General features: G+C 45.0%; 1 protein-coding gene across 5 annotated transcripts in view; it reads left to right on the top strand.

Moving 5' to 3' along the window:
• Window positions 1-25,850, top strand: part of Mapkap1 (mitogen-activated protein kinase associated protein 1) — a 230,844-nt gene that overhangs the window by 193,748 nt on the left and 11,246 nt on the right. For 4 of the 5 annotated variants that reach the window (XM_005382456.2, XM_005382455.2, XM_005382459.2 and 1 more), the window contains one exon: window positions 13,530-13,667. The exons of the other annotated variant lie outside the window; for it this stretch is intronic. In XM_005382456.2, coding sequence (XP_005382513.1) covers window positions 13,530-13,667 — 138 coding nt within the window. The remainder of the gene's footprint in view (window positions 1-13,529; window positions 13,668-25,850) is intronic. 5 annotated transcript variants of the gene reach the window in all.

A 25,850-nucleotide genomic window follows, 5' to 3' on the forward strand; every position in this document is an offset into this window, starting at 1 on the left:
AAACAAACAAAGAAAAGGTGCCATGGTAGCCAGCAGAATGTTAACATGTCATTGACATCATGGCAACCGCCATGCGTTGGTCTCTGTGTCAAGTGCTTTATGCGTTCTTCTTAACTACCTAAAAGCTGGGTGTTTTTTACTGTCTCCACCTGACCGAGATGGCAGGTGAGGAGGCAGTCCTGGGCCCAGCTCTCCGAGGGCTGGTGGCAGTGTCTTGGACCCTGGTTCTGCCACACCACCCTTACTAGGTCTTGTTTGCCTCTGCCATAAAGGAGGATCATTGAATTATAACTCTAGGGCTCACTAACTTCACCAGTGCTTTGTGTCCTGTAGTAAACCTTCTCTGGTATTGGCATTAGTCTGAATCTGGCTAACACATACAATGCCTCAGAAAGTTCCTCAACTCTTTCCGGCATGATTGACAGGAGCTTGCAGTATTTAGCTTAGTATATAGAGATGGGCAAATGAAACTCAACTGGCATAAACTGTGTCCTATCAATTACTAGCCACATACCCTCAAGCAAGGGTCTTCATCTTTCTGAGCCTTAATACTGTCCTGTTTAGATGGGACTACCAGTAATGCCAGCTTCTGAAGATTGCTGTTAGAAACAGGGAAGATACTACATGTCAGGTGTTTGGCTCTGACCTGGCAGTTGGTAGCAGAAACGAGCTGTTAACTGAGAGGACAGGCTCAGCAGGCAGGAGCCTGGGTTCAAACCTGGCTCATTTGTCAGCTGGATCACCATGGCAAATGAGTCAGAGCCGCAATTTCCTCATCTGTAAAATAGAGATAATAATAATGCCTATCTCATAGGGTAATTATGAGGAGGAAATGTCACAGCACACGAAATACTCAGAAAGGTGCCTGGCATGTAGCAAGTGCCTGGTAAACTGCAGCTGCTGGGGCTGGGGTGTAGCTCAGAGCTAGACCACAGACAGTGCAGTACTTAGCCTGTGCAAGGCCCTGGGTTCCATGCCCAGCACTGCACATGGACACATACATATGCCCGCACAGCAGCTGCCGGGAAATGGTGATTTCAACAGGCTAAATAGATGAATCGGTAACCAAAACACAGAACCTACCTTTTCCCTTCCTTCTGTACTTGTTTCTTTTCACAAAAAACATCCCTATATGTTTAAAGTGATAAGACTGCTGGTTTAATGTTAATTCTTAACACATGAAGTTCATCAGTACTTTCACTTGGGATGTTTTTCCTGATGTGTCCCATAGAAATAAAAATAATAACAAGACTGTCTAAAAAGAAGCCAGATCCCTAGGATTAGAGGTGAGCTAGGTGCTAGAACATTTGCATGGCATGCACAGGCACTGGGTTTAGGCCCCAGAACTACAAAAATTATATGTGTATATATATATATAATTCTATAACAGTCCAAAAATAAGCCAGGTATGGTGGCGCACACATGTAATTCCAGCCCTTGGGAGGCAGAGGCCAGCCTGGGCTCCGTAGCAAGACCCTGTCTCCAGAAAAAAAAAAAAAAAGCATAAGCATAGCCATGTGTAAGAAGTAATGATAGTGGCCATCCTTGCAGGAGAGAGGCACCCATGCTGGAGGGAGCTGTTAAAGGTCAGTTTCTTGATATGGGCGCTATGTATGTGGCTTGTAGACCTTGTGGGAAAGTCATGCTGTATAGACTCTTCTTGATTTGCGTACTTTTGTACATTCCAAATTAAAAGTTTACTAAAATAAGAATGCTGCTCAGAGCTTAGACACCTAGTTTGTGTTTGGCTGCAGTACTTGCCCAGAAGCAAGGGGCCTGATTTTTCCTGAGTGGACCCCGTTATTAGGAGTCCAGTGCGAAGCCTGACTGTGGCCAGGACAGGTCCAAGGCGGGGACATCGCTGAGTGAGCATGATCCGCAAATCCCCTCTGCTCAATCCACAGTGTGAAAAGCAGTGCCTGCCTAGCAGTGATAACCAAGACCCTGGGCCTCTCCCCACTTTTTCTTGAAGGCAGAACACAAACTAATTTACCAGATTCTAATTGTGTTCTAAGGGAAAAGTCCTCAAGAGTCTGGGAGGAGTCAGGCTCTGCAGTCATTCAGCACTGAGTTTACATCCCAGCTTTACACTTACCTGCAGTATTTTGCCATTTACAGAATAGAGATCATAGTGTTTACCTTTTAAAATACTGTCCTAGGAAAGTGTCTGGCCATAGAAGTGGATTCTGAGTGGCAGCTTACCTTAGTAGTATTGTCATTGTCATTATCATTCATCTTGCCTCTGGCTCTCTCTCCCACAGCTTCCCCTCTTTACAGATGACTGAGCCCAGGGCCTTCCACTAAGCTATAGCCCAGCCCCACCCCTTTTTTTTCAGACAAGTCTCACTAAATTGCCCAGGCTAGACTCAAACTTGGCCGTCCTCCTCCCACCTCCTCCCAGCTAGTCCCCCTTTTGTAGGCATTGAACCTAGTGACCCATATTAGGTATGGCCACGATGGAGACCTGTCCAGTACAAAGCCATGATTTCAGTGATGGAGGAGTCTCTCCCCAGTTCTTTAAGGGAGGCTGATCCAAGTCCCAGGCCCCTCTGTTTACTTCCAGTGACAGAAATGGTGCCCTCTAGTGGAGAGTCCAGCTCTAGGGAGCTTGTAAACAGCTGGTGATAACGTTTGTTTCTGTTAAGAGTCTAAGTTCATTTTTTAGCATTAAAAGCAAAAACGTCATTAGTTAGACCTAATGAATTTTGTGACCACCAGAAAAACCAGCCCGTGAGTACTGTGTCATGAAGTGAGTAAGCTAGTTTCCCCTGTAGATTCAGTCAGGCGCACGATGTCAGAGTCTCTCCCTCCTTACAAGGCAGATGACAGTCCCCCTTCATTCTCACCACAGTGACAAATGCCTGCACACAGCGATCCCGAATATCTTTCCTTCCGTTCTGCAAGAGTCCAGGGCAGCGACGGTGCATCCCTAATGAACATCCAGTGAGCAGCTGAATTCTGAGACCAGTAAATAATTTATTTCATTTCACCTGACTAGCCAGGTGCTTCAGATCTCCCTGACACTGACGGATGGCCTCCTCCGCCCGTCCATCCTGTGTCAGAGGCGAGATTTCCCAAGGCCCTTGTGGCAGGTCCTTCCGAGGGGTAAGCGTCCGTGTGCAGCATTCCCCACTTCCCTGCTGATGCCACAAAAGCTGCTGTCCACGCTCAGTCGTGGTCAGTCCGAGCACACAGCGGAGGATGGGAAGACGTGGGCTCCCCCCTGCTGCTCGGCTCCTCATCCTGTGGTGGGGCAGGAGGGTCAAGACTCCAATTTTACCACCTTCCATTTGTCCCTAAGAAAGGGGATGTGAGACTCAAAACTTCAGTCTGCAAGACCTCAAAGTTAAAGTAATTTCCCACCTCTCTGTGACTGAAAAACTCCAGTACTCTTAATGAAACCTGTGGCAAAGATCTGATCTTTTGAAATGGTACTAACATTGAACAAAAAACATTATCGAGAGTTCAGTGTGTACCAGGTGCTTTGCTGGTCACTCTCTTCACATGCATTTACACCTGAAATCAAGCGCTGTTACTAGATAGTACTGATGTATTCATTTTTTTTCCCTGAGGAAGCTTAAGTGTAGGGGAAGATCTAGTAAAGTGAGTCCTGAGCCTAACTCTGTGCGTTAGATAAAAATTTGTGCTAATATTCTGTAATTCCGTGACAGTCTGCAGTACACAGATTACCTCACTTAGTCCACATAGCACATCGATGTTGTGGTTCCACTTCACAACTGAGAAAGCGGAGGCTTGAAGGAGTTAATGAAATAATGCAGTGCATGTGAAGCAGTTCGTGTTTCCTGGCGCAGGGCTATTGCCGAATGGTGCTAATTCTCTTTTCCTCCTCTTCTGCCGTCAGGGTCTGTAGTGGGATACCCAGTCCCTGTGGCAGAGCTGGAACAGAAACCCCGTGCCATACACCAAACCCAATCTGTCACACCAGAAATGCCTCAGCCGCTCGTAACTTGACCTTTACAAAGGAAGGGATTACTTCAGTCTGGCTGCTGCCCAGACTTGCGCACATCCTTCCCTCCGAGCCTCCCCAGCTCCGGAGCGGAGTACCGTTCTGCACTGCCCTTTAGACATTGTTAGTGCACTTCTTCCTGCTAGGCACAGACCTAAGCTCAGAGTCCTCTCCTAGATAGTGCTCTAACAACCCCTACCAATCACTTGAATACAGTTCAGTTTTTAAACTGAAGTTCATTTGCCATCCTGCTCTACCAGCCTGGAAAGCTTACCAGATAACGCGGTTGTGCCTACCCATTTTTGTAGTTCTCTGAAATATTCTTGGAATGTTCCATCTTATCTGCTTCCCTCAGCTTAGACCTAAAAATGCTGATGACCTTTAAATGTAGGTCTTGCCTGAGCTTATACCGGGTTGAGGTTATTTACATTAACTTGGCCTCACATGTGCCTCACCGACTGAGGGAGGTTGTGCACTGAGACGGGGTGTTAGCGTACGTGTCGCGGCTGGCAGGGGAAAGTAAGTTCAGAGAAAATAGAAACTAAGGGTCAGATGTTGAACGCTAGCCATGATCTAGGAAGCCCGTAGTATACTGTCAGTATTTATTGGCTGGCTGGCAGAAGCTGAATTCTGATGCACCAGGCAAGAAACCAATTCAAGAAATAAGTTAGAGGGGCTGGGGATTTAGCTCAGCGGCAAAAGCGCCTGCCTGGCAAGTGCAAGGTCGTGAGTTCAGTTCCCGGTACTGGAGAAAAACCAAAAAAAAAAAAAAACAAAAACAAAAAAAGAAATAAGTTAGAGAAGGCCAAGACATCACCAGCATAATACCTCTCATTTGCATAGCTCCTTCAAACCGCCGTTCCACCCCTGACCCTGTGTCAGAGTTCCTGGCCTCTCCCAGACCTGCTGGCTCAGAATCTCCTCTTAACTGTGGTGTTTGGGGAGCACAATTCACAGTATTCAAAGGACTTTCTCACCCCTTCTCTTGTTGCCCATGCTTGTTCTTACTGACTGGACAGAGTCAGCTGAGAGGGATTTTTTGGTCGTGTCGCTCGTACTCTCTTCTTTGGCTTTATCGTTTGTCATTCCCATGGTACGGAAAAGGTGTTACTGAGTACATGCCTTCCCCTGAATTCTATGTCCCATAACTGTGTACGTAACCTAACATAATTCTGCATAGGATATACTGGTTCTGTAGAGGACTTGCACCTGGCTGGGGATATAGCTCAGCAGCACAGGCCTGCCTGGCAAGTGCAAGGTCCTGAGTTCAATTCCTGATACCAAAAATAAACTTGCAGATAAAGAATATAAAATAATCTTTACTGAGAGATTCCATGGTTAGCTGTATTATCTCTTCATAAAACAATATGTGTAATCATAATGTTTGTGATTATAGTAGTTATTTATCAGAAGTATCAAGTACTATATACCACATGTCCTAGAGAAGGTAAAAAGGTTTTCTCTCATAAATCAGGTTGGTAATGGCCGCCATGCCTAATTTGTGTGCCAAGGATAACGGTCGGGCTAGGTGCACTCCCACCTATCACGGAGTCACTTACTAACCATTGGCAGCTTTTAGCTGTGGTTCCCAGACAGTTTGGGATTGTTAGGCTCTTGATTGGAACCAGTGATCCTTCAGCCCAGCACTCTTACTGATCTCAAGATAGTAAGGCTCTTCTGGGCTTCATTGTAATTGTACCCCAAAATGGAATTTTGTCCTCTATTTTGGGTACCTAACATTGCTGGAGGGAGCTTTTCATACTGCGATACATTTGATCAGTGTGTACGTAGACCCACTATCTAAACATAAATGCATAGCAAAGCGGGAGCACTGGTCTGTTTAAGCCCTGACCTGGTTGTATGGAGGTATGAGTTATGGTTATAGCTCTGTCATTAATGGGTGACATCAGCCAAAAGTCATGTCCCAGCCCTGAGCCTCAATTTCTTCATACAGAGAATGAAAGCCCCAGACTAGGTGGTCTCTGAGGTCTCATTAAGCCCAGACAGCCTGTGTGTCTGATCCTGTGTGTAAATTCAGGCAAGTTGCAAAGACTTCCCTGACTGCTCTGTGGATGCTATCGATTGGCTGTGTATATTCAGCAAAATCCACTCTGGCCAAGAGTTGTTCAGTGGCACTCCCCCGAGGCTTTTCCAGGCTTTCATAGGCTCTGGTAACCTGAAGACGAGAGGATTGTAGAATGTGTAAAAAGCTACTCCAGGATTTAATAGCGGTGGGGCTTTTGTAGTCTTAGATTCAAAGTTGTAGGAAATTGATGAATGAACCATAGCTCATGATATCTAAGCAAATAAACAATACACTGAAAGAGCGCGTGTTAAATGCCCTCATTATTGCCAAGATGTTATTTTAGTTTCCTAGAGTGGTAGTTTTTAAGCGTGCCTTAGGGCAAATGTGCCTCCCCGAGAGTCAAGCGTTGTCTGGGGCAATTGGAAGCTGGCAGATGGTGACACATTGTAGACTGAGCTAGCGCTGGACTTCAACCGCCCCTTCGCAGTTTGCTCGCCTGATTCCCCCCGGGTGGGTTTATCATTCTGCCTTCCCAAGCAGGTTCTCCTTCAGTTGTGACTTGAGCGGCAGTGAATTCGTTCTAGGCCCACTGTGTGCTGAGTGGTTTATGCACTGTGCCAGTCCAACTTCCTGGCATGGAGGGAGTTGGTGCTGTTGTTACCATTTTGCAGAGGAGGAAGTTCAGGCTCACTGAGGGAAAAGTTTCTTGACCCAGGATAACAAAAGCGGGGATGTGCCCACAAAATCATCTCCAAATTAATGGCCTACTGAACTGAGGGGATGGTTGCAAATGTTTCCACAACTCCACCCAGCACATTCTTCCTGATGCAGTCTTCGAGGCTACAGGGAGAGTCACGCCCAGTGGCGCTTGGTGATGGGAGGGTATTAGGAGGACTCTTGGGGATCAGGGACATTGGATTCCCCAGCTAGACAGTCGTTCTGAGTCCTGGTGCTTCCCAGACTCCCAGATGTAGAGCAGGTCGCCAGGGCCCAAACCTCGTCCACACCCTTACACCTCCCGCAAGCTCTGCATCCTGACCTTGTCACTGAGTCTGTGCCACACCCCTCAGCCCAGTGCCTGACTCTGGATAGTACCAGAGAAGTCACTAGAAGTAGTAGGACCCACTAGCTGTGTACCAGACAGTGTTCCAAGCATTTTTCATTCCTTAGTTTTCTTAATCTTCACAAGCCCATGAGCTATGTGTTTAAAATCTCTATTTAATGACAGTTTGCTCAAAGTCACATCATGAGGAAGTAGGAACGTTGCTCTTTGAACTTGGGGCTTTCGGGCTCACACTCCCTGTCCCTGTCCCTGACCTCTCTGCACTGCTGCCTTTAAATACCAAAGGGGCTAATGCTTGCTGCCTTCCCAGTAGAGCTGTTGTAAGCACTCAATAAGGACCTAGCTCAGGGGCTACTCAAAGTGGCTGTTCTTCCATCTGCGGTAGCAAAAGGTGATATACGGTGCTGATTTCCTTTTATGGAAATCTTTTGGTTAGTTAAAACAGAGGAGGGTCCCCTTGTGATAACTCAAAAGCCATACACAAATAGTTTCCCTGGAGAGTTGTATATACATTAGAGTTGTGTTTTGTTTATTTTGAGCTGTCTTGTTAAGGAAGGATTTATATGCTGGCATTGATGTAGGACAGCAATCAGGCAATGTTTTCTGCTTTGACAGTTGGTGTGATAGTTTGCTTCCAGTGAAGTTTGACTCACTGTATCTGGAAGCTGTCAGGAGTGGGAGCATGAAAAGGTCATGACGGATGGCGATGGATAAGTGGGTAGGGGAGGAGAGCTGGTAAAGAAGACAAATGGCCTCCCGGGTTTCCGAGGGAAGCACCAACCCTGGCCACTCGCAGCCAGTCCCATGCTCTTCTCCCTCACCTGCCAGGGCTGACAGAGGGAAGCCTGCTGGGCATCGTTTCTAACAGTGGCACCGGGCTGGGTATAAGGAACTCACAGGAGCCCTTGCCAGCAGCCCAGCCTCTCGGTGCTGAAGACTGCTAGACAGAAGTGTTGGTCAGTCCAGGGTCCCTTCTCGTGGTCGTCCGTCACAGAATTCAGATGTTCATCCTCTGCACGTTTTAAAAACAGGGAAAGGGAACTGAATTCTGAAGGGGGAGCTTAGAACAGGCCAACTTTTTAAATGATGATTGTTGGGCTGGGGATGTGGCTCGGTGGTACAGTGTTTGGCTGGCATGCACAAGATCCTGGGTTTGATCCCCAGCCTGGGGGGCAAAAAAAAAACAAAAGGTTTTTATTTTTGGTGAGGTTTTTATTTTGAAAAAATACAGGAAAGTAAAGAAAGAACATAATCCCACTATTACAGTTTGGAACATACCCTTTCGGTCTCTTTCCTGTTAATTTTTTTTCTAAGTAAGACTTTATGGTTTTTTGAGACAGAGTCTCACTATGTAGTCCAGGGTGGCATTGAACTCACAGTCATCCTGCCTCAGTCTCCCAAGTGCTAGGATTTGGCACGTGCCCAGACTTGTCTTACGCGTACTTTTCCCGGTTATGTTGCTTGCCATGATGGCTGGATTAGCTATTCCTCTCTCGTTGGCCGTTTAATGTGGAGAAATGTAAAGCTTCCCTCACTTCCTTAGAAATACATTGATAATTTGAGTTTCTTGAAATAACTCCAATGATTGAGCATAAATGACACTTGCAGGAGTGCCCCTGTCTTCCCTTCAGGAACTTTACATGAAAATGTTAGCACAGTGGCCAAAAGGAAGAGCACCGACTGCCCCGACATACAAACAGAAATAGATGTGCACATTTGCTAGCACACGTGAGCACTGACTCATCCCCTGGTGGAAGTTAAGAGAGGAGTCTACAGATCCCTTGGGCAGAGGCCCCTGTTAGGCCTTTGTATCTGTCAGGGTTTTACCTGAGAAACAGATATAACACAGGATATACAAATTATAAGAAATTACAAGAGTGGCTTACGACAGACAGCCAGAGGGTTGTATGGGGAAGTGTGCAGAGGGTGTCTGCACACTGAAGACCGAAGGGATCAGTCCAGGGTCTGGAGTTCACTGCAGAGTTCCATGCAAGTCCATACCAGGAGGCCGATGAGTCTGCGACGGAAGGCTGAAGGATCCAAGGTGGAAGCCGAAGAGCCTGCACTAGAAACCAGGAGATGAAGTCCAAGCTGAAGGTGAAGACTGGAGCTCCTCCACAAGGAATGGAAGTTCCTCTGTCCTTCTTCATTTCCCTTTTATATTATCTAGGTGATAATCCACCCTAGGGTGGCTCCTCTACACCCTAGGGTGTAGAATTGCTGGGCCAGTTGCTGAACCAAGTTTAGTTATGCTTCTAAACTTCTCAAATTGACATAATCAGTTAACCAGTACAGCCTTCCTCACTCAAGTAGATAAGGCCATGTGGTTGGCAGGGAAAGAACCAGGACCTGGGAACCCGACAGCCCTGGATCTGAAAAATTATTTCCCCTTCACAGCTCCTGATGTCAGATAAACACCCTCCCCTCCTGTAGGGTGCATTACACACAACCCCCGGCACCCTTCTTCCAGAACAGGACGGGGACTGAGAGTACAGGTTCTGGAACCAAACTTCCTGGGTTCAGAGTCCAGCTTTGCCACTTAGAAGCCAGCTGGTCTTAGGTGGGTTACTTAACCCCCCTTGTATTTCTGTTTCCTCATGTGTGAAAGAGGGATGAACACAGTGATCGACTTCATAGGGTTGACAGGAAATGTGAATCAGGGCTCACAGTGGCCTTCTAGCCATGCTGGTACATAGGTGGTACCAGTTAATGTTGGTTGTGTCAACGTGCTGCAGGCTCTTAATGCATGGTGTCTATGGCGAGTGTCCTACCTGCCCTGCCGATCACATGCGTGCAGAGCTTGCTGAAGGAGGATCAGCAGGGAGCCTGCCAGGGTTGCAGCTTTGTTCTGTGCCTGGGCCTTGGCCTTGAGGAAGAGGAGCCTCAAGGACCATGCGTTCAGCAGTCCTCTTCAGTGCCTCACCCTCACAGGAGGCAGTGCTGCTTCTGGCCCCTACCTTGCCCCCATCCCCTTAACTCGCCTTCTACTCTTAGCACTGCAGAGGCGGCAGTGGCAGGTAGGTCCTGCTCACACTGCTTGATCTCCCCGCTTAGAATCCCAGCAGCCTGGCTTCCATGGCCTCCTCCCCCCACGCCCAGAGTCCTGGGTCTGACCTGACAGTCCAGCCTCCTAACCTTTCTTCCAACCAGAAGAAAATCTGAGCTCTCAGGCCCGAACGAGAAAGTTTTCCTTTTACCTCCAGGCTGGATTCTAGTACTTGCTTTCTATGCAGCTCAGGGTGAAGGGTGGGCTTGTGGGAACCAGGTGTGTGCTGCTTGTCCAGCAGGCGCAAATAGGGCCTGTGGGGCCCAGTGCTCAGCTCTGAGAAGCTGAGACTCAGTCTGGAGGAAAGTGAGATTGTTTAATGTACAAAGGATTCTTCCCATCAGGAAAGATTCCCCTACAGGTTCCTTTAAATAGTGACTCCTCGAGGCAGTTGAGAGTTTTACAGATCATTAACTACTTGACTGAAAGCCTACAGGGCAGGGAAACTAAAAACTGAAGTGTTGGGAGCCCCTGCCAATTACAGATCAATCCAAAATGAAGATAAAATGTCATTGGAACTAGAAGGCAGTGGAAAAATGTGATTTGATTCAGGGGAAAAAAAATCTGATTTACATGCATCTTTTGTGGAACATACCAATTGCTTGACAGTGTTCCACCTACCTGCCCGTCTTAAACCTCCTGCATCAGTCCCCCTCCTCGCCATCCCCAGGCCCCAGTCTTGGGGTTCCCTACTGTGAACAGTGGCTGCACAGTCACCCCAGGAAAGGGCGTCATTGGGAAAGTGTTCTTGCTGCCGTGCTGATGCCAAGATACAGCCCGTAATGGATGAACTATACAGTAACAATTTGCAGATAAAAATAATAGAAGTTAAAGTGTACTTTACATGATAAAAGAAAGATGAAAGAGGACGAGAGTCTGTTACATCTGAGATGGTTACAAAAGTCCTGCTTTGTGAAGTGGGCTCTGTTGAAAAGATTGATGCCACGGGGAGTGACCTTGGCTTGGCGCAGGAGCTGGTGATGTATGTATGAGCAACCCTCTGCTAAATGGACCCAGATTTGTAGCACTAATATACATGGGAGCCCAGAACCAAACTCAGTACAGCAATAAATCAACAGCCACTTTGGGTGTCATTTCTGGTTTATATTCCACTATTGTTCTATCACTTTAATTCATGTCACTATCATCTTTTCATCTGGAACAGTTTTATATAATTTTCCAGTGGAGTTACCTGACAAATCCTATCAAATTAACAAGGTACATTAACAATATTGACTGACTACGGCTTCAGGAGTTGCAGGGCCATAGAAGAAAATTTTAAACCCTCTCTCTCTGGTGATGATATTTTTTCTCTCTTTCTGAGAAAGGAATGTGGGGCAGGGTTTATTTCCACATAAGAGATATGCACATTTATTTTGTTCTGCTCGTTTTGACTTTTATAAATGTCAAATAGAAGCAGAATAAGGAGGGGGAAGTGCGTTCACACACATTACCAACAAGCACAGCTTATGTACTTTTCTTCTTTCAGAGAACATAGAAGTGTCCAGATCTGTAACAATTAATGACCAGATTGGAGGCATAAGTGCACCTGGGTAGTTGTAATCTACTTGAAGTGAAATATAATAAAATTGATCTCCTAATACATTCTTACCCTCCTGAAATCATGTAGACCTGAGAGTCCAAAGTCCATGGGACTTACGACACTATGCCTAATTGAAATATGTTCCTGAAATATGTCTGATAACAAATCTCAGTGTTCAATTTAAAAACATATGACTAAAAAAGGCAAAAAAAAAATTTGTTTTTTAAATTGAAAACCACAATTGTTTGTCTTTCCCAAAAACCACATGTGATGACCGGGGCTTAGCAGCCCTCACGGCGTGGTCTGCCCTGAAGACAGTCTCTGCTCGCGCCGTCCGCACACAGGCTTCTTCCTGCCTTTGTCTACCGCTTGCAGTTAATCCACCCATAAAATAAAACAGAAATGAGTGGAACGTGTGGCAGACTGAACCGCTAGACCTGAGTTTGTATTTTTTAATTTAAATTTACTGTCAGACCATGGCTGCTGTGAGTGGGGGGGCATTCATTGAACTGTTTCTTTTATCTGCTCCTTTTGACTCACTAAGTTTTTTTCACATTTGTTCAGAAATTTCTAAGTGTGATCTGCAGGATGAAATATGTTAACCCTGATTAGCTCTTCTATTACAGAATGTATATTTTATTATTTTAATCATTTCTTATATCTTAACTGCACTTTGCCTTTTTCTTTTCTTTTCTTTTCTTTTTTTCTTTTTACCTTGACCCTAACCTTTAAACTATGGCCTAAAAATTAATTACTTTTAAGGTTCCATATGGAGCTCACCCCAGAAGGCATATTAAAGGTTTTTGTATCACTTCATGGACAGATTCCTGAGTTTTCAGCAAAAGAGGGAAAACAGCACATCTGGACTAGACAGTGTGCCAGGCCGAGCAAGTGCTTCTCTGAAATTCCCAGAGAGCAGTTGCTCTGCGTGTCCACGCCCACGTCCCTCCATGCTGGTCACTGCCTCCACTCTCGGAACACCCTCACCCCTGGGCACCCTGCAGCATGCCATGTCTTTCGCAGCCCTGAAAGTAAAACCCGAAGTCCAGTATTTAACATTCTGGCTTCCTGCACTGAGGCCTTTGTTGTATAAAGCTCACAGCCAGGCCTGGGTCTCCGTTAGCAGAAAAGCAGTAACTTCCACAGCCCAAAGCTGGCCTCCAAGATTTGAACTTGAAAGGTTTTGTGTAACAGACCCTTTGGTCTTCCTGTGACTTTCCTTAAATATAGCTGAATAATTATTTAGTGTCATGGAAGGGAAAAGATAGCTTTTTTCCCTACTTTTAGTATATACAATTCAGATCAGAAACTCTTCACTGGTAGCTTTGCTCTTTAGGCATAAGTAATGCTAGTCTTCCATCTCAGAACTTCTTAAGGAAGAAAAAAAAAGAACATTGATCAAAACCATTTATAAATGACTATATTATAGTTTATTTCATTACAGTGTACAGTCATGTAGTTACCAACACATATGTAAATTCTCCGTTGCATCTATGTTATGTCTAAGAAAGCGCGTTTCTCAGTATCCTTTCATACGGTTTTGAGTTATCATTCCCCCACAGCCCAACCACTCAGGGAACCAACCTGGCAACTTTCATCAGTCACTTGGATTCTGTCTGTTTTAAAAGTCCCCAGCGGGCCGGGGATTTAGCTCAGCGACACAGCACCTGCCTGGCAAGCGCAAGGTCGTGAGTTCGATTCCCGGTACCAGAAAAAAAAAAAAAAAAAAAAAAAAAAAACAAAAAAGTCCCCAACATTCCTCAGCCCTAAGAGTGAGCCGTGTTCATATGATTTAGTGTATATAAAGCAGGCCAAGTGAGCACATAGAAATCACCTACAGCTTTCACTTGTGGCTTCTTTTTTGTCCTCTCCTTGGCCTTACAGGTATCTCTGGAGACAAAGTCGAGATAGACCCCGTTACGAATCAGAAAGCCAGTACTAAGTTTTGGATTAAGCAGAAACCCATCTCAATCGATTCTGACCTGCTCTGTGCCTGTGACCTTGCTGAAGAAAAAAGCCCCAGTGAGTAGTCCCTTTTATTTATGTCTCCTTTCTCTCTTTCCCCGCTCTTCCCCTCTGCGTGCGGGGTGCCAGGAGAATATATTACCATCGTGTCCTTTTTTCCTTGGGTCTGTTTAATTCATTACCAGAAATTTCTTTTAATCAAACGGGAGTGTGTTACGGTGCCCAGAGCCTGACGTGCGCCCCCATCCTGCCCCGTCTTGATGGCAGCACAGAGCCTCGCTGCCCTGCCCTGGGGGCTGGGGCCCGGGGCAGATTCCTGCTGGGAGTCTGCTCTCCAAATAGCCTTCCTTTCACTTCGTGCTGCCGTCTCTTTCCTATTTCGGGGACCTAACCCATCAGAGCTGGGTCTACTTTCCTTCTCCATCAGATCAAGGGAGCTGGGGGGTTTCTCGTGGCAGCTGAGGACTGGATTTGGGGCATCCGTCACGCCAGAAGTGTCAACATCCCCCAGATTATTGGCAGCTGTGTGACCTACCAGCTCATAATTAAACTCCTGCCAGGTCCTACAGAAGAGATCATTGCTGGGTTGGCATTCCTCCACTTAAATTACCAAAGTAGATACAGTTTGGTTGTATATTTTGGCATATTATATTTTTACAGTTAAGTAATTGAATATAGTATCTAGATTAATCAGTTAATTACTTTTAGGACACGCTCCTATTAAGGGACAAGGACAAATAGATCACACTGAAATCCGTCCATGGAAGGGAAATTTTAAAACTATATAAGGATTTATCAGTTACCTAGGGAAGAGAAGAACATAAGCACCAGTTCTGAAACTCTGATACCTATCAGTGTTGCCTGTGGAATCTGTTCAAAATTCAGTTACCCAGAGCCCACCACAGTAGATGCTGATTCGGTAACTTAAGGTATAAACTGAACATCTAATTTCTGTTAATCCGGTATGTTCCAGTGTCCACAAAATTTGAGAGCAAGTGTTAGAAGCAATCACATACTCAAAAGGAGCGGTCAGAAGCATAAGGGCCAGGAGGTGTTTATAATGTGGCTCAGGTTTTTGAGGTAACACTGACTGAGGGGGCCCTGAGGAGCTGGGGGCTCACAAGCTGAGCACAGGCCACACGACTCATTTGTGGGTGGGTGTTCAATTTCTTTGTCAACATATTCTGGGCTACATAATCTCCTTTCAACTCAGCCTCCTGCTCGACAAGAAGGGGGAGCATAGGGGCCACGGGGAAGCAGTAAGGCCATCCCAGCCCTTCCCACCATCCCATGGTCCCAGTACTGCTCCAGCTCTGCAGATGGCTCCGAAGAGGCTGAGAGAAAACTGTCGCTGCTCTGGGCCACAGGCTGCTGGACTGCCTCTGCTTTTGGAGTCGCCTTCCCAGTCCCACTCAGCCCAGCCCATCAGCCATTCAGGATGGCTTTGCTTTCATGTCTTTCTTCCCAAGAATTGAGGATGCTTTGGAAAACAGCATTTCATAACGTCCCTGTCTCTGAAGAGTGAAAGGTGACGCTGTGCATGTGGCGCAGAGGGAGTAGCTGGGTGGAAGGGCCAGGGGAAGGAGAGGCGGGTTTCGGGTTTCCCTCGCATCCGCGCCAGGTGCCCGCTGTGCTGTAGAAGGCTGCAAGGCGGGCACGGGGTGGGGGGGGTGTAACACACCCAGCCATCCACCGCCGGCCACCTTGTGGGATCGAGAAGTCATTATTACACATCTGTGTGCGGGAGGCCACGTTTGCAGTGTGCGGACCCTGCCATGTCAGCACTGACAACTCTTAAGAGCCTTTTGTCTTACTTTCAGATGTGCTGGATGGTTCGGTATAAAACTGTGCACATGGGTCTTACAGAGCTTTTCTTCTCTCTCCCTCTGGCCCCACATGAGTAGAAACTGTGACACTTGTCTAAACAAAGAGGCTCACCATCCCATAAACACTTCCCAAGCCCCAGTCCCTGTCTCTTCTAGCCGAGCTTTTCAAGCCACACGCTCAGAGCCTAAGGGTTGGAGGGACTTGAGGGACTGTCCGAGTGTGTGTGTGTGTGTGTGTGTGTGTGTGTGTGTGTGTACGCATATGCATGCACATAAGGCTCCTCTTCAACCAAAGGAACTCTTTCTTATTTTGGGATTCTGTATTTAAGATCACAAATGGATTTTGCTGCTGATTTAAAAAAAAAAAAAGACTTTTAAGATTTGCAGGGTTATAGAGTAAAAGTCAGGCTCGTTTGGGCCAGTCGCTATGAACCGCGTGCATACACTGCACTCCGTGCTTCTGCTGTTCTGCTGCCTGAAACACACCTCAAACCCAACCTTCTCTCTTACTCCCGGACAGTGCTACACTCAGCCCACCCACTTCTCAGGAGCCAGCTCCAGGACCAGGCCCTCTCTGTTCACTTCGCCTGGGAGTTTCCACAGTCTGTACACACGCTGCGTCACCGGCTCGTGCTCTGCCCTCTCCCCTGCCCCATTTCCCGACTGAACTCACCGACCCAGCGCCCTGCCCGCCCTGACCCTCAGTCCCTAGACTGTACCTCTGGAGGTGGGCTCAGTGAATGCTTGTTCCCTTGAAACTGAACTTAATGAGCCCAGAATTTAGAAACCACAAGTTATTCAACATAATTTATGTTGTTAAGTGCCCAGACAAAGATGTATGAAATGAATCAGATTGATGCTGTGTGTTTTTATGATTTCCAGTATCTTCACCAAATTAATTCAGTGACTTAATCTAAAAAGTTCATCCTCAGACCATCATCAGACCACAGAATTAATCTATGGGGCTGCCTCTTTTTCTTTCTTGCTTTTTTTTAAAGGATTAATGGTAACCCTTTTTATCTTTTGTGTCTGTTGGACCTTAGAAAAAAGTTATTTTAACAGCACTAAAGAAATGAAAGTCACTATATTTCATAAGTTTAGCCTGTGATTTTTATCAGCGTAGTGATGTATGTTTGTAGCTGAGTTTACATCAAAAATTATTCTTGGGGCCTTCTTGAATGAATTATGGCAAAGAGAGAGTCTAGAAGTAGATAAGGTTTTTGATTTCTGCAATATATTTCCTTTTTCGTGTTTTTATCTCTCATAACACAAGTGTCTTGCTGAAGACTGGAACGTGTGACCAACTGGAATAATTTAGTTGTGAAAACAGAGCAGACGTGTTATTAAACAGCCTCCTTTACAAAAAGGCATTAAGTGTTGGGAGGATAATGAAGTTGTCCCCAGTCATACTTGAGACATGTTTGTCAGAATTTTGAACAGAAAAGAAATGGTTTTTAAACCCTTTGAATATGGCCAGTTTGCAGTGTTTATTGAGAAAGCCGCTGTCAAACCATTAATTTGGTCATCATAAGGAACACAGCTCAGGTTTAATTGGTGCTGTATCCCAAAAGTACGTGAGTAGCTGACTTGGCAGAGGGGCTGAGCGTTGCAGCAGCCGCAGTGAAACACGTAATTGCGTAGACTGTGGAGTCGGAGAGGCCCAGACTTCATGAGTACCGGCTGTGCGGCTCCTGTCCCTTTCCCTCCGGCTCCTCCCTCTTAGGCCGGGTTCTCAGAGGAAAAATGTGTTCCGTTGTCCTTGCGAGTGGTTAAGGACCTGGAACTTAATGACTAAGTAGACACATGCCTTTTAAAAACAAAGTTGTGGGGCTGAGGATTTAGCTCAGCGGCAAAAGCACCTGCCTGGCAAGCGCAAGGTCGTGAGTTCGGTTCCTGGTACGGGAGAAAAAAAACAAAAAATAAATAAATAAATAAAAATAAAAAAAATAAAAACAAAGTTGTATATGTGAATGTAAACTTTTAAAAGGGCTCAGAAAATCTGTGTATTGTAATACCTGAGAAATTAAGAATAATTTCTGCCTTTCTTTAAAGAAAAAAGTATATTGTCAATTTTGTTCAAATCAATGATTTCTCAGTCTGTTTGCCACTCCTCAGGATATCTTTTGCTATTTTGGAGAATGTCATAACCCTCTTAAAAGATGAATTAATTTTAATTCCTTTTAACTGATCTAAGAATGTGTATGCCATGGTTACATCGTGCTAGAGAAATCAGTTTTTGTTCTTACGCAGATACAGACCCAGGCTCTGGATACCGTAGACTGTCTTTGTAAGTCCAGCCTCAAATTCTAGGGCAGAAACAAAAGCCAGGGACCTTTCTGTGAAACTTGCACCCCTCAGGGACTTGGGCTGTGTAAGTACCAGACTCACCAGAGCCAAGTCCAGTCTCATCAGGAGAAGGTTGTGCAGGTTCAGAGTCTTTAAAGGAAGCAGCCTATCATTAAGAAATCAGATTTAAACTTTAATAAAGTAGCTGTCGTCTTTATAGCTGAAAAGAGCTCTGTATCTCAATTAAGTACAGATGATATAAAATCTTAAGGAAGCAACGTAATAGAGGTAACCTGATTACATTCTCTTGCAATAGTATAATTTAAAGGAAATCTGATTCTGTTGATGCTGGTTATGTTAGGGGATTTGTTTTGTTTTGTTTTTGTCCAAAACACTTTGGACACAAGATAGGAACTCTTTGGGGTTATAAGTTAACCACTACAGCATGGAGACTGCTAAGCCCTAGTGAATAGAACCTACTGGATATTTGAGATGAGATTCAGTTAAGACTGTGAGTTAAATTAGGTGGGCTCATTGGTGACCTCCTGCTTAAATGAATCTTTCTTTTCATAAGTACTTGACAAGATCTGTAAAGTAGTGTATTTAATTTACTAATTAAATTAAAGCTGCTGAATAATGATTTGTCCACATTGATTTAGCTTAAATAGAAAAGATCAGCATTGTTGTGATCTTCAGCCACCTTAATGGCCAAGCCAGTTAGACACAAAGGCCTCTTGTGTTTTGCGGGTCAGAAGTACATAGGTAAGCCCAGGCTGTAATTGAATTGCCCGCACCGCACCCTGCAGTCGCAGATTTCCTTTGCTTTCCTGTTCCATTGTTGCACTGGGGCTTAAGAGAATGTTAACGTGGTAATAGGCACAGGGCCTTCCCCATTATACGTCTTGCTATCGAGCGGTTCTGCATGACTAGTTAAAGAAGATGGCAAGAAGATTAATGAAAGCCAGGCTAATACGGAAGGGGGTACTTTTGCAAGACTTCTACCGAGGAGATATTAGAGCTGAACCAGAGCTTGGCTTTTTCTTTATCCTGTGACCTTTGAACCTGCCTTACTGTTGAGAGCTGCCAGGGAAGTCGACATTTTGATTGATGTTGGTACACGAGTCAGTCTTTCCCATTGAATTCCACATCTGCACGAAAATAGCTTTTCCAGCAGAATTCATACTGGCTAGAAGTGATAGCCAAATTGATGGCTGAAATGCTTTTATGTAGTTTTCATTTAAGCCTAAAGGTATTTGATGGTTTAATTCAGTATCCAGTTTTCATAGATTATATGTATTCACTTGTATGTTCTTAATGGCTTCATCAACTCATAGTGCAAAACAAATGCTAAGAATGTTCAGAGGTTTGCAAACAGATCCAAGCAGGCTTTATCGGGGAGGAAAAGTAGTCATCAGGCCAACCCTTCACCACCATTAAAAAAGAAAAATCAGTCTGAGGGCCCGAGGAAACTGACTTTGAGGTTTATATAAATAAAGCAAAGCATCTCACTGTTTGTAGAAAGCTGTAGCTGGGGAGATCCGAAATCTTACCTCTGCACCCACTTGAGCCCCAGCTCAGAGGCTATCTTGGTCCACCTGGCTGGGCTCTCTGACCTTGTCCTGGGAACATTAGCATCCCATTCTGAAAGAGCTTGTCACAAGCTACCTGAAAGACAGCCCTATGTAAATACAAACCTCTTCACCGGTCCTCCCTAATTCTGTTATCTTGCATGCTGTGTGTGTGTGTGTGTGTGTGTGTGTGTGTGTGGTATATACATCCCCCCAACTACCTCTTCTAACAAAGGACAAAGGCAGAAGGGCTCAGGTTTATTCCTAAAATCAACTGGGTATGTTGAATCCTCAGACCACCCCATTTCTTTTCTCCCTCTTTGACAGGGGCAGTTCCAGCAGAGAACACACAGATTCATTCATGTTCTCTCTCTCTCCTTCTCTCTCTCTCTCTCTCTCTCTCTCTCTCTCTCTCTCTCTCTCTCTCTCTCTCTCTCTGACAGGCACTCTAGTTTCTGAAAGAGGAGATACTCAGGAGTTTTGTCATATTCTTGAGACACTCAAGAAAGTGTGCAGGAGGAGTGAGGATGAGCTGGGTGGGTGTGCACGCCCCCTTGACATACTTTGGACCCCGGAGATGAAGCCGCTCCTTTCTACACCTGTGGCCCTGTGGCCCAGGATGGGTGGAGCCCACCCTCGGGCTCTGTTGGCTCCCAGGAGGTCTAGACATGGCAAACATTAGGTAGGAGAGCTGTGCTGGGTTTTTATTTTCTGACAAAGACTTATTTCATAAGTTCCAGATCAAATACAGTAAGTACCGCCTGATTACAGAACACAACGGACTCTACCATATTAAATGCCCCAGTTATTGAATTGCCTTTTCATAAGAGTACTCTGGAGCACAATCAGGAGCAGGCAGTGCCTCATCCTTTTAACAGATATGTTTCCTAGCCCTATTAAAAGGGGTCTTCATCTATCCTGTCAAAGGGAGTCTGCTGGGGTTTTTTAGTTTAATTACACTATCCAATTAAAACTCCTTGCTGCATTTGGATGCGCCTCTCCTTGGGCCTGAGTGGATATGACATTTACAAGGCTCGCCTTTCAAGCAGACAATAGTGTGATTGATGAGGTGCACATTCAGTGAAGGAGGCGAGTGCCTGTGGAAGTGCTGCTTAGTGCGTTTTGATTTATTTATCATCCTCTTCCAAAACAAGGGAGCTGCCGGGGAGATGGGTTTAGGCAAGCAGGGGACCACCTCAATCTTTCCTGGAGTGAAGGAGGGAGACTGGACCTTGCCACAGGATAAAGGTGAAGAAAAAATACAAGCCCAGTGCCAGCTTGCATCGTCAAGTACCAGCTCCATTCTTAGGTTCTCTGACCCAGTTTGGTTTCCAGTAACCTCAAGCTGTGATCTGCTGTTAAATAGGTCATCACTGTGTTTCCAGAACAGTTTTCTGGGGCTGGATAGCACTGGCCAGGCCCCTGAGAACTCCGCCAACCTAGCATGTGTCCATGGGCTGACCTGGGAGCTCTACCTGACACCTGGCTCCTGCTCGTGCTCCCAGCTGCACCCTCTAGAAACCCCACTGCATCTGTCCAAGGGCTGCCTTCAGTGCTCATGGCTCTAACTCTGGCTGTTTAAAAGTGCTTCTGGAATTTGGAATCAGCCAAGAGCACGAATGGCTGCTCAGCACAGAAACATGGAGGCACCATGGAGAACTTCCCAGTGTTGTAGTGACGAGGCAGACCTATCATACGTCTTGCTCCTAAACCACTGTTGCTGTTTATCTTCAGCCTGTGATAGACGGGGCTGGAAAAGAATGCTTGTCTCTGTGGGGCCTGGAGAAGACGTGTTTCGGTGCAGTGGTCTCTGGAAGCGGCAGCCCGCGGAGTAGAAGGGATGGGAGCCCCTCCTCCAAGCCCTAGGCCATTGATAAGCGTGCACCTCCCTGCCTCACTATCAGGTTCCGCGCACTGGGGCTTGTTTACATACTATACGTGATGTCCATGCTTGGGGGGGGGGGGAATTAACTGGCATTGAGACATTCTCGGGGAATTTTCTTACATTCTTTGTAAACTTTCTTCATCTTTTTCCTAGGATTTATTAATAAGAAAGAATTTCTTTGTGTTGATTGGAATATTGATATTTGTTAGAGTAGAAAACATCTTGAGGATATCAACTTTTCTCCTCCTGGGAGAAACTACCTTCTCGCTATTAAGTTTCCACTTAATTGTTGACTTGGGCTTTATGGACCCATAATAACAAAACAATTATCTAGGCATAATGAAAAATATGCACACATTTGCATTTTCCTAGATTTTGATTACCATTTCCTTGAATTTATTCTTTCTTGATATTTAACATCAGAGGAAACCCTAATTGAGAGGAGGGTAGAAGCAGGGGCTGTTCCCTACTGAAAATCTCTGTGTGAAAGATTTCTCAGCTGGATAAATGATGGAGAAAGTCTGTTCTCCCTTGCCTCCTGCCAAGCGCAAAATTGTATTTTCATAATAAATAAATGGGGTGCTTAGATTTTAAGTTAATATCATAGACACGGAAAAAGTAAGCCATACTTTCATTAAAATCAAAATGTGTATTGCTTCTGAGACTTCCATATGCAACTTCCGGATTAGCTTTTCTATCACAAATGACTAGAACACTGGACAAAATGTTTTTTAAAACCTGTTTCAAACATTGGAAAACAACACAGGGCTGTGATCCCTTAAAGAAGGAAACTGAATGTCCTGAGACCACAACTTGGCTGTCTGCCAGGGCTCCCCAGGGCGGGAGAACGCAAGGTGAGTGTCACAGTCTCACAGGGAACTGGCAAAGAAATGAGAGGCAAAGGGGGTGGGTGGCATGGGAACCACTCTGGGGAAGAGCCGGAAGGGGCCGGGCATGGAGGGTGCATGTTCAAACCCAGCCTGGGGCATTTAGCAAAACTCTGTCTCAAAATAATAATAATTTTTTTTTTAAATTTTAAAAGGGCTGGGGTTGTAGCTCAGTACAAAGGCTGTCCTGGATTCAATCCCAACTAGCACCCAAAACAACAACAGCAACAAAGAAAAAATGCAGAGAAGCAGGAAAAGTGTGACCCATAACTAGAAAGGAAAAATTGATCAGTAAAAATAAAGCCAGAAGTGACAGGGATGAGAGTATTTGTGGCCAGGTATGCTTTAAAATAGATACTACAGATATGCTGAAAGACTTGAAAGAAAACAACTCGAAAGAAAAAGAAATGGAAACTATTAAAAAGAACCAAATGAAAATTATAGAGCCAAAAAATAAAATAAAATAAAATAAAATTCACTAATAGGAACAAATGAAGAAGACCGGGAAAAAAGACTAGCATGTGAATTATCTATTGCTGCATTAAACTTTTTTTCCCAGAATTTAGTGAGTTAAAGCAACAGTAGCATTTGTCACCTTACAGTTGATGGTCAGGGATCCTGCACAGCTTAGGTTGGTCCTGTGGCTCTGGACTCATAAAGCTGCAATCTAGGGGCTGGAGATAAAGCTCAGTGGCATAAGCGCCTGCCTGGCAAGTGCAAGGTCATGAGTTCAATCCCCAGTACTGCAAATAAGTAAATAAATAAATAAAGCTGCAATCTACATGTCAGCCAGGGTCGTGGACATTTCAAGGTGCACTTGAGATAGGATCTGCTTCCTGGCAGAGCTCAGTTCCTTGTCACACAGGCCTCTCCATCGGGGAGCACCTGAGATGACAGCTGGCTTTATCACAGTAAGAGTGGAAGGAATCCTAGCCTCCTAAGCCCTGATCTCAGAAGTGACATCCCAGTACTTCTGTATGACATACTCAATAGAAGCAAGCCACAAGGTCCAGCTCATGAACAAGACAAGGAGAGATTACACGAGGACATGAAAACCAGGAGGTGGGTTCATCAGGAGCCATTTCAGAATCTGTTCCACACTCAGTGAACTATAAAAAAGAAAAATCCAAACTGTCCAGACTGAAGCCCAAAGAGAAAAACAAAAAAATGGATGAGGCCAATAGAGCTGTAGAATAATATCAGCTATTCCAACATACATGTGGTTGTAGTCTCAAGATTTGATTTAAAATATGAAACCACCTCCAATCTTAGAAGCCCAGTGAAGGCTAAGCTGGCTAAATATAAAGAAAACTACATTGAGGCTCAGCATAATTAAATTGCTAAGAACCAGTGATAAAGAGAAAAATCTTAAAAGCTGCCGAAGAAAAAAGACGTGCTGCATAGAGGAGCCAAGATAGGAACGACTGCAGACCTTCCATCAGAAACAGTACAGCTCGGAAGGCAGTGGTATGGCCTCTCTCATTGCACTGAGAGAAAACTTAGCAGCGTGAGGTCTGTTCAGTGAAAGCCCTTCAACCCTGAAGGTGACATACAACCATTGCAGACAATCAGAATATCAAAGAATTTGTCACCACTTCACCTTCACTACAAGAACTGTTACAGACTGGGCGAGAAAATACCCGAAGGAAACCCCAGTCTACACAAAGAAGTTAAGGCCGCTTGAAGCGTTGCTGTGAGCACCTGGGTGGTAAGGCGTGAACCAAGAGAGGAGAGAGAAATGAGAGACTTCCGTGACTGGGGATGGGCAAACTGTGACCCACAGACCAGCTGCGCCCTCTGCGTGCACGTGGCCTGTGGGATAGGAGTGTGCACAGCTGTAATTCCAGCCGCTAAGGCAGGAGAATTAGAAGTGTGAGGCTAGCCTGGACAACTCAGCAAGACCTGGTATAGAAGTAAATTTTTAAAAGGGAGGTGTTGGGCCCGGACTATAACCCAGCAATGGAGCACTTACCTACCACGTGCAAGGCCCTGGTTTCAGTCCCTAATGTCAGCCCCAAAAAAAGAGGAAAAAGCTGTTTTTTTGTCTCATATGAACATCTATAAAATATCCTTAATTTTGTCAGTTGGCCCATAGCATCTAAAATATTTACCTTCTGGCCTTTTATAGGAAAAGGTTGGGTGGAGCTTAAAAAAAAAAAAAAAAGGAACCTCCCCTATTGGGCGGTGTTCCAAGGGCTTTGTGTCACTTACCTCTTTGGCATCTCACTGCATGCACTATATAACTCTGTTAATAACACCAGGAAGCAGGTATTTTTCCCATTTTGTGACCAAGTAAACTGATACTCAAAAAGTTACACAGCTTGTCCAGAGCGACACACAAATGTATTCACTCTGCCACTGACACAAAGGCTCTTAATGAGAGTGCTCCCTCAGGAAGACCGTCCCTGCCCTCAGCTCGGGGTGCAGTCTTACTTTCCACAGTTCAGCCCCATGCTTGTCATCGGGCTTCTCTTCCTAAAGTTTGTTAAATGCAGAAAATTAGAAGATGAGAAAGAGAATAACAGGACTTACATAATAAAGTGAAGTGAAAGTTGACAAGAGTTGACCAAAAATGAAACAAGCTATTAAAAAGCACTCCAAGGATGCAGGAAGCACAGCAGTGTGGAACGCTAGAACAACAGCCTTTTGCAGCCAAGAGAAAATATGGTATTCAGTAGTCCTACAGTGCAACATGGTAAAATAGTAACTTGTTTTCCTAGTACGATTAATACAGGTGAGGAAGTATGTATTGTGGGGTTTGGGTTTTTTTTTTTTTTTTTGGTCTTTTTGAGAAAGAGTCTCACTGTGCAATTCAGGCTAGCCTCGAGCTCATTTTGTAGCCCAGGCTGGTCTTGCACTTGCAGCAATCCTCCTGCCTCAGCCTCCCTCGTGCTGGGATTACAGGCATGTGCCACCACGCCTGGCTGTAATGTGGAATTCTAATGCTTAAAATTAAAGAGGGCCATTTTTGGTTGGCTTGGTTTGGTTTGTTTGTGCAAGGGTTACCCAAAAACTTTCTGTGCCATTAATTCTTGATAGCTAGAATTTCATTCGTGGTCGTGTGGCCTCCCATAGAAAACTTGTAAACTCAAGCTTGTCAGAAACTGAGGCCCCTCCAAGGAGAAAATTTTCAAATATAGAACTTATTGCTGGTTTATCTACCTTTCTAAAAGTTAAAGAAGATAACTGAACCAATACTTGGTTATTGAAATAACAGGTAATATTTACCGAACTAACTTAGACATGAATTGACTCATCAAGAGAGTCAATAAGCCATTGTTCTTAATTCATTTCCTCCGTCCACTGAAGAATATAGAATACTCATCTCAAGGAACAACATATTGAGTTGCAAGCTGAACTAGCCATTTATTTCATGAGACAACATTTTACTTGAAAGAATAACTGACAGGGCTGGGGATTTAGCCAGTGGCACAAGCGCCTGCCTGGCAAGCACAAGGTCCTGAGTTCGATTCCCAGTACTAAAAAAAAAAAAAAAAGAGAGAATAACTGACAAACTATGGTTATCCAAACGAGTCTCTGGCAGACATTTTCTTAAATAGGAAGGAGGTATACCTGCCACTCCAGAGAAAACAAGAGATGGTGTTGACATCAGTGATGAAATTGAAGTTTTCAGGTGAAATTAGAATTTTGGAAAACTTGTATCCATCACTGTAAGCTTGGCTTCTGATTGCTTAAACTCTTTTATAATTGAGTAATGAGACCAATGGTGCTATGAATGAATGTGACTTTTTTATATTGTGTAATCAGATGTTTCAACATTTGAAAGA

The sequence above is a fragment of the Chinchilla lanigera genome, unplaced genomic scaffold (assembly GCF_000276665.1).
Source record: "Chinchilla lanigera isolate Chin_1 unplaced genomic scaffold, ChiLan1.0 scaffold00018, whole genome shotgun sequence".
Lineage (NCBI taxonomy): Eukaryota > Metazoa > Chordata > Mammalia > Rodentia > Chinchillidae > Chinchilla > Chinchilla lanigera.